The sequence below is a fragment of the Bidens hawaiensis genome, unplaced genomic scaffold, assembly GCF_021521415.1.
Source record: "Bidens hawaiensis isolate Kalapana, Puna unplaced genomic scaffold, B.hawaiensis_p1.1 tig00030837_1, whole genome shotgun sequence".
NCBI classification, from domain to species: Eukaryota; Viridiplantae; Streptophyta; class Magnoliopsida; order Asterales; family Asteraceae; genus Bidens; species Bidens hawaiensis.
In genome coordinates, this window is record NW_027495168.1 from 111,709 (window position 1) to 125,348 (window position 13,640).

The window sequence follows — 13,640 nt, forward strand, 5'->3', positions numbered from 1 at the left end:
ACTAACTTTTGACACAACTCATCTAAAAATAGAAAATTTTCAATAAGCTACTAAACAGGTGAATCCATTTATCAAATATGTTAACCAGCTTATTAAATGTATTGTGTTCAGATTGAGGGTTAGTTAACGAAAAGTGTCGTCACAACACTGCCACGTATACAAGGGGGATTAACTGATCAATTCCAAAAACAAGTGTTATAAACTGACGCTAGTTAACGAAGATATTAAAAGAAATGATTGGTTGAAATCGAAGAGGTTGATTGAATGCTGAGATGGAGGTGGAGTGACGCCCCTCCACTTTCATAACACTTGGTCTAAAACACAAATTATACTAACCATCCCAAAATTATATAGGCATCCATCAAATACTTTTCTTTTCACACAAAACTAAAATGATTAATCTAAACTAATCCTTCTAATTTCTAAATTTACAAGTCATTATAATTGCATCTACCCAAAACACCAAGAATCTACAACATATGTACAACACGCGATCATTCAAAAGCATGAGACCGGGCACATGTTCGGTTCGTCCTCGTGCACATCACTCACAGCCTTTAAGAAACAAAAAAAACCGAAAAAAACAACGTTCATCAAAAGCGAACACAAATTTAATCCACACTCGGGTTTTCTTTTATTAACATTCGATCATTACCTCCCAGAAACCTCAGTAATCGTGACATCATTTGACGACACGTTTATCTCACGACCTTCCATTATTAAATCCATTTCTGCTGAACTTAACGATGTGATATCGATCTCATTTGGTTGAGGAAGACTCGTGTTTTCACCCTCCAACATGAAAACCACTGATGACATTGTTGGCCTTTGAATCGCTGATGATTGTACACATAACATTGCCACGTGAATGCATTGCATTGCTTCGGTTTTGTCACACGAATCTAGAATCAGCGGGTCGATTAATTCCTCGGGTTTTCCTTCCTTCCATAGCTTCCATGCCTGAAAAGGTAATATCCATCTTTATTTTTAAATACATTGTAATTTGTAACCTTTTGAATCCTTTTACTTGAACAGCAAGTTATATCTTAGTTACATGAACAGATACATGTTTGCGGGTCAACCTGAATTGTTGTTGACACGAACAAGTTGCATTTCTGGTTTGGAAACCAATAAGGTTAGTAGTTGTTTGAAGAGTGAACTTACATGTCGAATTAGATTTGTAGAATCTTCAGAGCGGAAACTATTATTCCTGTGGCCGGTAATAATTTCGAGAAGCAAAACACCGAAGCTATAAACATCTGATTTTACTGAAAAGAGACCTTCCATTGCATACTCTGGTGACATATAACCGCTGCAAAAATTGAAACATTGGTACCTTTTTATCGTCAATCCAATCAAAACTTCTAATGGAGAAAATTAGAGGTATTAAACGGGTCACATTCGTGGATTGCCGGAACCAGACACGACGAGTTTAAACCGAAATTTTTTTATTCGATTTTTGTGAATATCAATACGCAACAAAAAAAATACATATATATAACAAAAAATACAAACGTATATGAAACAGATAAATCCATGTAAACGCTAGTTTGACCTCAAGCGGACCTGAACTCGTTTAGACTAACCCCAAACTCATGAAATTTATGTCATTTCAGAAATTCGCACCCCTATTCAAACGAGTAAACCTCAGGTCAAACAGGTAATGCATAATTTTTTCAAAACTGTTTATTTTAAAAACATATATTAGTATCATATAATAAAGCCTACTTCACACACTAATCTAACAAAACTAAATTCACTTGTTTTAAGCCATTAGCCAATCTGTTCATGTTGTCACCTATATTAAAAATATCACTGAAAAAAAAAACTGAAAAACTTACTAAGTTCCCACAACTCTATTTGTATTAGCTTCATTTTGGTTCCCTCCAAAAATTCTAGCCATTCCAAAATCTGAAATCTTGGGGTTCATCTCTTCATCAAGCAAAATGTTGCTAACTTTTAAATCACGATGAATGATTCGAAGCCTAGAATCCCGATGAAGATATAGTAAGCCTCGTGCAATCCCTTCAATGATCTTAAATCGTGTTTTCCAATCTAATTCTGCTTTCTTCACCGGGTCTTCCACTAATACATCAAAACATACCCAAAAGGTCAAAACACAGAGTTTAGTAGAAAAGTAATTTACTTGTACATCATATCCTTTTAATGACTTTTACACTTTACTTTTAATGTTTGGTATAAAAAGTAATTTGATCATAAAAGTGTATATGGTGATAATGTGGAGATTAGAGGTCTAAACGAGCCAAGCCAAGGGAGCCCATGCTCGACGTTCATCTTGACTTACTGGAGCTTAAGCTCAAGTGTAGCTTGTTTCGAGCTCTTTTTCTAAAACTTGAGCTCGGGTCGGGCTAGGGCTCAGCTTGTCCCTTGGCCCTGAAGCTGCTACGTTTCTAAAAAGAGTTCAACGGGTCGTGCACAATAACTTATCGACGCTGAAGAACTATAACTTTGTTTTCAGTAGGATCGGTTTTGCCATTCAAAGGGGGTGGCTGGTGTAGCTTGTTGCCCGCTTACATGCCTCTTTGTTGTAAATGGATCCTTTTGTTCAATATTAATGAATTCTCATTAATCAAAAAAAAAATTATATATAGCATAATATATACTATTGAGGTATTTTAATCACTATTTTATATATAATAAACAAATATTATTATATAAATGTATATTCAATACATTAAATATAAATAATAGGCTCTCTTAGACTCACAAGCCAGTTTGAGCTCGTTAAGCGAAGCTCGGGACCAGGCTCGTTTGCTAAACATGCTTATTGTAAGGATCGATTCAGGCAGCTCACGAGCTGGCGTGGCTAGTTTACACCCCTAGTGGAGATGTAAGGATTGGTAAAATGTTTGCACGAATAATGAGAAAATAGACGTTTTTGAATGATTAGTAGAAATCTGATGTGATAATTAACTATACGCATTTGTAGGTGTTTTTTAAGGCTCACACAGGTGGATAGAGCATATTGGTTAATAAAACTTACCAAAAAGAAATGAATCAAGGCTTTTGTTAGGCATATATTCATAAACGAGCATTCGTTCTTCTCCTTCAACGCAATATCCCATTAATCTAACCAGATTTCTATGCTGTAGTTTTGCAATCAGAATCATTTCGTTCTTGAATTCCTCTAATCCTTGCCCGGATGATTTTGCTAGCCGTTTTACGGCAATTTCTTGACCGTTCGGTAGGATTCCCTGAAAAGAATGTGTGACAGACAATCAATATACTGATTATAAGGTTGTGTGTTGTAGGCTAACTAGGTTTATAACGTCCGCCACGTCATTGCCACATAGACAATGAACTTTGACTAACCCACCAATTAACTAGAATTACATCAAATATACCCAAAAAAAAAATATGGTAAAAAATGATGATTGGTTGATAAGCGGTCGCATCTCTTTCACTCTCTCTTTAAGTCTCGTTATTGTGTTACCGCCCATCCTCCATAACGCCAAATTTGAAGCCCTGCCGTGATGTTTTGTGTTGATGTGGCTGCTTGGTAGTGCCCCCAAGCAGCCCACGGCCCCACAATGCATAGTCTTAAAAAGTCAATAGCTTAGTTGACCAATACAGGAATGTTTGAACAGGGCTTTAAAGTGACTGATATAAAAGAATGTTAAACAGAATTATCAAAGTCAAAAGCTTAGTTGACCAATAGAGGAGTGTTTGGATGAGGGTTTTAAAGTGACTGTGATATAAAAGAATAAATAATCAGGTTTTAGGTTGTCATATCCAATATGTTTAATAATCAGGTTGTGTCCGGCATAACCTGTTTACTCAAAGGGTTGTATTCTGGCTAACCGTTAACCTGTTTAGTATAACAGGTCCACCCATCAACCCGTGTAATTAAAAATATTGACCCGACATGCCAACCTGTTTAACCAAACTATTATAACCTTCCAGCCCGCTTAGCCCGTTTAAACTTCTTTACATTTAAAACTAAAGGTGTAAACCAGCCGAGTGGTACATGAGCTAGTCAAGATTGGCTCGTTAAAAACTTGATTCGAGCAGACCCTAAATGAGCCAGAGCTCGAGCTTTTATTGAGGCTTATTTACTAAACAAGCTCGAGCACAAGCTTCACATATAATAACTTGCGGTTATGGTTATGGTTAAAGGTAAAAACTAAACTTAACCACAATTTGCACGCCCCTAGATAAAATTATGATAAAAATAACAAATAATATATATTATGTTGTATATAAAAATTAGAATTATACATAAATATAAAAAAATGTATAAGTAAAAAGTTAAATAATTAATAAATAAAAAACAAGTCAAGCTCAAGCTTGAAAATTTAAAATATGAGCCGAGCTTAAACGTGAGCTCTATAGGTAAAGGAGCAGAGCTCGAGCCCGATTTCAACTCGGCTCGTTTACATCTCTATATACAACCCATTGAACCCATTTGAGTTGCTTATCTAAACGAGTCAAACACATTAAGTTCAGGTTACATGATTTTATATGTATCCTGGTTAGGGTCATGTTTATAGACCAAAATATATATGGGTCACGTTTAATGATTCAAGCCAATACGATTAACACAAATACCAAAACGCATATCCAAACACCCCCTATAATACCATTAAAATTCAAGAAAATGTGTATAACAATAACACGAAAAACGAACCATGTGAACAGGGCCAAAACCACCTTGTCCGAGCTTATTTTTGTTTGCATAACCGTCTGTGGCAGCTTCTAACACACTCGAACTGAACACAGGCAACGGGGCACCATCAAAATTTTTCCTTTCACATTCGAGTTGTTCTGAAACTGCCATAGAAACATCTTGACCGTTGACAACCTCTGTAACCGGAGGCCCGTTCTTTGTTTCTCCACATGGTACTCGGCATGCTAGATATCATAGTGAACAACTTGAAATTCAGAATCCATAAAAAGATTACATGTGTATCATATCATAATGCAAGTTATGCAGAAAGGGTATAAATGTCATAAATTTGAAGCAGGGTACATTTAATATTCTATATGTTATATAATACAGAGTTTTGAGAGTGATCAATAAATTAACCTAATTAAACAATTTTATAGTTACCAAAAATAACTTACCTTTGACTTTTTTCCTGTACCTCCATAGCAACAATGCAAGTACACTAAGAACAACTGCACATGTTACAGATACTGCAATAACTGTAGTTTTAGGCACACCATCATCACTACCTGAAACTAAAAACACTCAAATTAACCTAACTCAAAACAAATGTACAAAAGTCAAAAGTCAAAACCATAATCACAAAACACAAAACTAACCCAAATCCGAACGCGCAACACGAATAAAAAGCGTTTCGCCCCCTTGCTCAAACTGCTCAACATCAACCAACACATCACCCCAAACCAAACACCCGATCCCCTCAACATAAGCGTACGCGATACACGAACAATTCCTCAAACACCTGTTTTCACAATCATTACCATTTCCCACCGATACAAGGTTAGCAAAATCAGGCAGTTTAACACCCGTTCGCTGTACAAACCCGTCACTCGTACTACCATTCAAACTACATTCTAATCCGGTCCTTCTAACGCACCCACCCGACCTAGAATTCGATTCAAACCCGTTCATACAACCACAAATAGACGGTACATCACGCGTCCTACATATCCCAAAATTCCCACATTTATTATACTCTTCACACCCAACCGAAGGCTGCGACAATGACACGTTCCATTCACCCGTTTGATTCTCATATATTAACTGTTGTATCGCGCCATTCCATTGAATCATGAACCTCATTAATGGCGAGTTGACCGGATTATCAAAAATAAAATACATTTTCCCATCATTATCCTGAATTAGCCTAAACCCGAAAAACAACAAAGATCTCATTTGTGGGATGCCTATAAATATCTGATAATTCCAATGACCCGTTCGCCATAGCCTCCGGTTCGACACATCATCTGTCACCACAACTTGAGGCGATCCTCTCGGATCAATGCCCATCGAATAATTCCCTTGTGACGGGTCATTTGGCGTTCGCCACGACACAAATGTGCGATCAATCCCTTGTGTAATATTCACATAAACTCTTAAATTCGGTAAATAAGTATCCGTCGGGTGATCACAGCTTCGCCAAATGGCGTTTAGCTCGTCACCCGCGTTTTCGACACTGGAAATAATAAAATTTCCAGTGTCGGTAAGCGAAGCGGTTAAATTCAAACCAGTTCCAGTATTTGAAGTATTGCTTGTCCAGTAAACTGTACTGGTTTGATTAGAGACAAGTATTAAGCTTCCGTTTTCGAAGCGAATAACACCCGAAGTATCCGGGATTGGATTGTCTCTGTTTGCTACCCAAACAGGTGTTCGGTCCCGGATACCGTAATACCAAATTCCTAAATACCTTGAACTTGAAATTGAACTTGAACTTGAATTTAAACTTCCGGGTGTGAAGAAACCGAGCTCGAATATCTGTCGAGGCGAAACAACGGTTCGGTTGTCGTCTCTAAGGACTTGATCTTGGTTGATTCTGCTGGAGTTTGGTTGTGGGAAAACATGGGTTGAGTTGAGAAGAATAAGGAAGGTGATGATGTGAAGATTTGTTAAGGTTTTGGTGGTGGAAGTGAAACCCATGTTTGGTTTTTTTAAGGAAAGAAGATTGATTTGATGAGGAGAATCATGAAGAATAGTTGAAAGTGAGTTGGAGTTTGGTTGTTTGATGGTTTTTGAATGGTGGAGGGAGGTTGAAATGATTGACTAGGAGCATAATAATCCACCACTCCACTAAATGCTACATAGATGAAGAAGAATCTTTTCTTAATAGTTGGTCATTTTGTTTAATAATAAAATATGGGACTTATATGTTGTATTATATTATATCAATAAACAGTAAATACCATTTAATTAAAGATTAAATATTTTAATTTATTATTATCAGGTCAACAGTAAATTTACTTAAAATATGTGGACTTAGGTGTTATAGTCATTTTAAAAGATTAATTGCACAAATAATCATGTGATACATGAAATGATGGTTGTGTAATTATCTTATTTTATGTGGAGATTTTTAACTCATCGATCGGCTTGGAAGCATTAGTACATGTAGTTTTCTTACTCGTGTATTATCAGCAAAAGTTTACTTAGTTGGGAAAACTCACTATGAATCACGAATGTAAGTTTGAGTCACATAGGTTGCTTTTTCTTATCGTGAGGTTGTTTGATATTTAAGGCATGAAGTTTAGAAAACGAGTATCGTTAAATCTAAGAATAATTGATAAGATAAAATATAAGGAGGTGATTTGTCTTTGTATAGTATATAAGATAAAGACAATTCAAGAAAGTATAAAATAAGAATAATTGAGGTTATGTAGAACAAATATTTTATTCACATATGAAGACACTTACATCAAGTTGACAAAGCCGACAGACAATGCAGATTCTAGTTAACACATGTTGACCGTTCCTTTTTTTTGTTCTCCGGATTGACCCAAAGACTGTCAAGCACATATCTTTGGTCAATATTTTTAAAGTGTGAATATAGATTTCGAAGGGCCGACAATTTATATACGAGACATAAATACATGACACATGTATACATGATTTTAACAGGTAACAAGTAAAGCCTCAACAGGTTTCGTGTACTAAACATGTACATTCGAATTTACATGTTAATTTTCATGTTTAAACGAGTAAAATACATGTTTACCTGTTAAGTACATGGTTAGATTTTTATAATTATATATACACATACACAATAGGTTTTATCCCCCCCGTGTTACGGGGTTATTTTATATTATTCGTTTATAATATTTATATATATTTTTTGGATTTTAATTTTATTTATTGTAAGAAAATTAATAATAGATTTAGGATTTGATGATGAAATTGTTTCACAAATAAATGAGATGTTATAACTCGGTTTAAAAGCTATATATGTTTGATGAGACCTATGATCCGTTTATTTTTTTTACTACAAAATTATTTCTTAATTATAAATATATTTTTTAATCAGATGTTAATTTTTAGTATATCCCTATTTATAGGATTTTCATATCAAATATTTGGTGAGATTAATTTTTAATTTAATGAGATATTATATCCTGTTTAAGGACTACATGGGTCTGGTGAGACCCATACCCGTGAATTTGGGTCAAATGCATGAGAAGCATCAGTTTAAAAATAATACAATATGGTGATTTGAGATAATGTAGGGAGCAATCAAAGAGCTTTTAAAGGTTTCATTTATATATATTATAGATAGATATAATTATAAGTTATCATAAACCCTAAATTCCTAAAGCATTCTCACACTATGTTCTCAGCCGTCACCACTCACGACATTCCCTCTCCGGCCATCAGCTCCTCCTCTGAACTCTGGCCATCAGCGCTGCCTCTAAACTTCAGCCCGTACCCGCTGGTAGGGCTGGCATATCGTGTATACCCGTACACGATAAGACACGAACACGAAATGGGTATACATGTACACGACATGAAAACTTATCGTGCACATGTAACCCAAACACGAACATGAACCTGCTATTACCTGGTATACACGATAATACACGATAGTACACGATAATAGCTGTTTAGAAACACATATTTGACAACCTTTTAACGAAACAAAAGTCTTAAAAATGAAACATAAATCCATGCTTCTTAAAAAATTTAAAACAAAAACACACAGAATTTTAATCAAAACATCTATTGAAAACAATATCAAGTTCCAAACTTCAAAGTTCCAATTGGCTGGTGACGGGTGTCGGGTGGGATGGAGGATGAGAGGCGACGGCCGCTGGATGAGTGGACGGTGTTGTAACTTGTAATAATGAATTTAGGGTTAGGGATAATGGGATATAATATATATATATATAATTTTAAAAATAACCAGGTATTAACAGGTACCTAACAGGTAAACATGTATTATACCTGTTTAGACACGAAAATTAGCAGGTAATTTCGTGTCTACCTGTTTAGTACACGAAACCTGTTAAGACCTTACCTGTTACATGTTAAAGTCGTGTAGATACGTGTCGTGTATTCGTGTCTCGCGTATAAATTGCCAACCCTACCCGTTGGTGCTTTCTCCGGTCGTCACAACTTGCTGCCTCATAGTTAACCCTACTTAGTAAGTTAAGGATCATGAATTTATGCTTTATTTTAAGGCTTTTATGAATTTTCGACGACTTTTGTTTCACTATATAGGTTGTCAAATATGTGTTTTTACCATGTAGTAACAGGTAAACGACAAGTTTTCGTCGTGTACAGCACATTTCGTGTCAGTGTCTTATTGTGTATGGGTATACACGATATGACATTCCTAATATTTCGAATTGCTTTGTCTCCCAGCCTCGCTCTCTCATAGTCAAAATCAATTTCAAAATACTATCAGTTGTCTCGTTTTTTCCATTCATTCTATACTCTTCCGTACCAACGCCTCTCCATAGTTTGTTTTTCCTCCACATCAATCTTTATCTCCCTCAGCTTCACGTAAGCTTAAAAACCTTTAAAATCAGATAGTGTAAATACTCTAACATCTAACTATAATTGTGCATTCTTCTAAAAATACCAAATTAAAGAAAATATTAACGTAGTGTAAGGCCCCGTTACCGGTAGCCCTACTTTCGTGTTGGATTTACTCATAAACGCAGTTCGAAATATCAGAGTTAATTGAAACATTCGCGGAACATTAAAAACATTCAAACCATTACATTCCATAACCATAATTCTTGTCTTATCGAGCATTCATAGTCATTTAAAAACAAAACATAGTCTTTTAAAATAAAATATCATAGCAAAATCTTCAGATGCCAGCTACGTCCAACTCTGCCATGTGTCCTCCTCAAGCTACCTGCCTCATTCTACTCACCTGCGTGCATACTAAAAGTCAGCTACGCTGAGTGAGTTCTAGTTAATCACATAATCATACAATACCTTCTTACATTTCATACTTAACCTCTTAACTTTCTTTCGTACACACATAAGTGCATATACTTTCATTCTTACCTTCATACTTTCTTTACATACATAATCATACGTTTTAAAGAGCCTTTCGCCCTATAATCTCACAGATATTATAAGGGTCTGGTCCCTAACATCACAGATATTATAAGGGTCTGGTCCCTAACATCACAGATATTATTAGGGTCTGGTCCCTAACATCACAGATATTATTAGGGTCTGGTCCCTAACATCACAGATATTATTAGGGTCTGGTCCCTTTGTTTCGTGTAACTGTACCGTACCTGTTCATACATACTTTCCTTGACAATACGTGCAATCTCCGAAGAGCGTTCATGTACCATCATCATAACATACATACATTATGCATACATCATATATTCATACATACATCCTATCTTTCATCATACTTATCAATCATATCTTAACTACCACCTGACGGTACATACAATATCCGAAGATCGTTCACGCACCGTCAAACAATCATCATACATAAATCATACAAGGCATACACTTACCACTTAAGATAAGTGTATTAACTATCACATAGAGTATGCACACAGCCCCGAAAACATAACAAAGAAGTGGGGCTAGAAACTCACCTAAAGTCGGTTACGCTCTCCGTTAATCGTTATTCCCTTCTTGAGCTGTGCACGGCTAACTGTACAATATTTACATGTATCAATTAACTACTACTACTCATGTTGTATTTCTATATTTATCTAACCCACAACGAACGGGGGTCCGGGGGCAGCGCCCCTGGCAGCGGGGTTTAGGGGCGGCAGCCCCTAGCAGGGTCCAAGGGGCAGAGCCCCTGGCTGGGGTCGAGCTGCCAGGTCAGCTTGGAAAAATTTTATTTCCATTAACTATCTTAATACATTTTTCATTAGGTTTTTAATTTATTTTCTAATTTGCTAACTCCAGCGAACTTATCATTAAGCGAACTTAACAATAAGCGAACTTAAGCATAGGCGAAGTTAGTGATCGGCGAAGTTAACCCTAGGCGAACATATGCCAGGCGAAGTTATCATGGGCGAACTTATCACCAGGCGAAGTTATCAGTTAGGCGAACTTGCGTGCAAGCGAACTTGCTTGCAGACGAAGTTCGCTTGTAGGCGAAGTTGTGCAGCAACCACCGCTGTTCATCCTTAATCCCCAAAATCATTATCGTTTTACCGAGAAATCCATGGGTATGGCGTTAACAAGTCCCGTGATCATTCCCATGGCCTTGTTTGGGTAAAACTTAGCCCGGAATGACGTAAAGTTCGGACCTTTAGGCTTAAAACGTTCAATAAGGTTTTCTTTAACGGGCCGCTCATAATCGCAGATTCGTTAGGTTCATTTTAACATCAAGTTTGCTACTTTAATACTAGTTTAGGCCCGATCTACTATTGGTTTAAGTCTTAAGACTAACCGTTCATGAAAACGTAAACTTTAACATGGAGAACACACCTTTAACGCGTTTGAAGGTTACGGTATAGCTTGGTTACGAAAGTTAGGCCTCGAATCTATCTTGTATCACGAGAATATATCCAGAATCGATGCTTGTGTGGCTCGGGTATCACCTTCACTCTCGGCCGAAGGTTTATGGTGTAGTGTATGTGTGTGTTTTGAATGTGTAGGGATTTGGATGGAAGAATGAAGATTTAGGGTTTAAGGATGGTTTAAGGGAGTATTTATACTCCTTAAAGCCCATGGACCTAAGGCCCATTACCCTTAATCCATCTCAATTTAAATCCAAGTCCATGATCATTTCTTGTTTAATATAAATTAATTAATAACGCGAAATCACTAAACGTAACTTTTTTTATTTAGCATTATACTATTTTAGGATGTTACACGTAGTCATGTTACACCACTCTTACTCTTAGTATCTATTATAATAAAGTAAAATAATTGTGAACACATGTCACTTTGTGATTAATTATTATAATTTGATTCCCTTCCAAATTAATATATGTCATAAATTAATAATTGTATATTTTTCTTTTACACTTCATTTATATTGTATTAGTAACATGATTAAATTATTCATTTTCCTTTAAACTATATTCCTTTATTTGTAAATTGAGATTTCTCATGGATTTTACCCGAATTCACGGGTACTATATCATCAAACTAGATAACCCTTAAACGGGTTCTAACATCTAATTAAATTAAAATTAATCTCACCAAATATTGATATGAAAATCTTATAAAATAAGGATATACTAAAAATTAATATCCGCTTTTTTAATAGAAGATATTATTTATAACTAAAAAACAATTTAATAGTAAAAAAAAATAAGCGGGTCATGGGTCTCACCAAACTCATATAGCTTTTAAACCAGATTATACAGGGGCAAAGCTATGTGGGGACCGGGGGTGGCCCCGGCCACTGCCATTTTCTCCGTTAGTAGGGTAAATTTCGTGATTTTTTTCTAAAAGTTATATAGGTATTAAGCGCGATAACTCCCGATGTATTTAACCAAAATGCTATCGGTCACTACTGATTTGTTTTTTAATATAATACCCCATCGTTTGATTTTTTTTCTAAAACCTTGCAATATTTACAAAATAATAGTCGAATAGTAAAAGATTTGTTTTTATAAATATTTTAGGTCTTTGCAATTCCTCTTCTAGGTATTTATCCTTAGGGATGAGATCGGTACCGTACCGGTGTTGGTAATTCGGTTCGATACCGGTATTGAATGTAATATTTGAGATATACCGGTACCAAAACTCAAAACTTTGGTATCTATTCGGTACTGTCGTTACCAACTATGTACCAATTTCGGTACTGGTACCGGTTTTAATACCGAATTTGCTTATTCCTACTCACCCTTAAAAAATTATTTTGTTTTTCTTGTAAGAACAATTGTTTGAATAAATAAATTAAAATTAGATATATAGATGTCATATTGTTTGATCTGACCCGACCCGAATCACTGACCTGACCCGAATCACCGACACGAACCGAATCGTCGACCCGAAATTTTTGGAGTCCGTGACTTCTGTCACCCACGTGACTAAGCTCAAGCTTCACCACTGGGGTTATATCTCATTTATTTTTGAACCCTTTAATAATAAAATGTTAAGTATATTATTAATTTTCTTACAATAAATAAATTAAAATCCAAAAAAATATATAAATATTATAAACAAATAATGTAAAACAACTCCGTAATAAAAGTGGGGGCAATAAAAACTAGTTAAGTATATAACAAATGTTTTCATCTAAAATCCTTTAAAACTTGTATTTGCAAAGATTTACAGCTCACTCACGACCTCACTTATGAGTTATGAAAAAGCAACCACCGTACCAATATAGGAACAGGCAGTAGATGGTGGTTGGTATGTAACTATTAGTTAACCTATAAAAGTTCATTTGAATTTATACTTTTATCTTAATTAAAAATCCTTATCAATATTTTATTATAATGACTATAATTCAATAAAAATCAAAACAAAACATAATAAATAAATGTAATTAAATCCTTTTACCCAACACAAATATTGCATATACTAGGTTATTAACCCGTGAACGCCACGGATGGAAATATAGAAATCGTCTAATAAACATATATAATTTTAATCGACAACCGTTCTTGAAAGTAAGTTCATTGAACTTGTCTAAAATCGAATGATATACAAAGTCTATTAAATCATATACTGGATATAATAAATTGTTAATTAAAATATCATCGGGAATTTGTACATTCATTCGTCGTCA

At 35.4% G+C, this 13,640-nt stretch overlaps 1 protein-coding gene across 3 annotated transcripts; it reads right to left on the reverse strand.

The window, feature by feature from the left end:
- Nucleotides 1-295: 295 nt before the first annotated feature.
- On the reverse strand, nt 296-6,812 carry LOC143581228 (G-type lectin S-receptor-like serine/threonine-protein kinase B120). Of its 3 annotated transcripts, none has more exons than XM_077064050.1 (8): nt 5,287-6,812; nt 5,086-5,196; nt 4,649-4,872; nt 3,005-3,215; nt 1,842-2,085; nt 1,165-1,312; nt 656-960; nt 296-555 (listed from the first exon to the last, which is right to left on the reverse strand). In XM_077064050.1, the coding sequence occupies exons 1-8, from the start codon at nt 6,602-6,604 to the stop codon at nt 549-551; spliced, it is 2,568 nt and encodes an 855-aa protein (XP_076920165.1). In that variant the 5' UTR covers nt 6,605-6,812; the 3' UTR covers nt 296-548. The 3 variants fall into 3 exon arrangements, with proteins under 3 accessions (XP_076920165.1, XP_076920166.1, XP_076920167.1); XM_077064051.1 differs by having other exon boundaries at nt 1,842-2,079; nt 5,086-5,202; XM_077064052.1 differs by having other exon boundaries at nt 296-960; nt 1,842-2,079; nt 5,287-6,809.
- Between the last annotated feature and the right edge of the window lie 6,828 nt (nt 6,813-13,640).

Bases quoted from the DNA above. Each gene is read 5' to 3' on its own strand.
- LOC143581228 (XM_077064050.1), bottom strand. From the start codon at position 6,604: ATGGGTTTCACTTCCACCACCAAAACCTTAACAAATCTTCACATCATC. The intron at 5,197-5,286 runs GTTAGTTTTGTG...TTTTAGTTTCAG, and splicing joins TGTTGCGCGTTCGGATTTGG to GTAGTGATGATGGTGTGCCT. The intron at 2,086-3,004 runs GTAAGTTTTATT...TTGATGTATTAG, and splicing joins CCTTGATTCATTTCTTTTTG to TGGAAGACCCGGTGAAGAAA.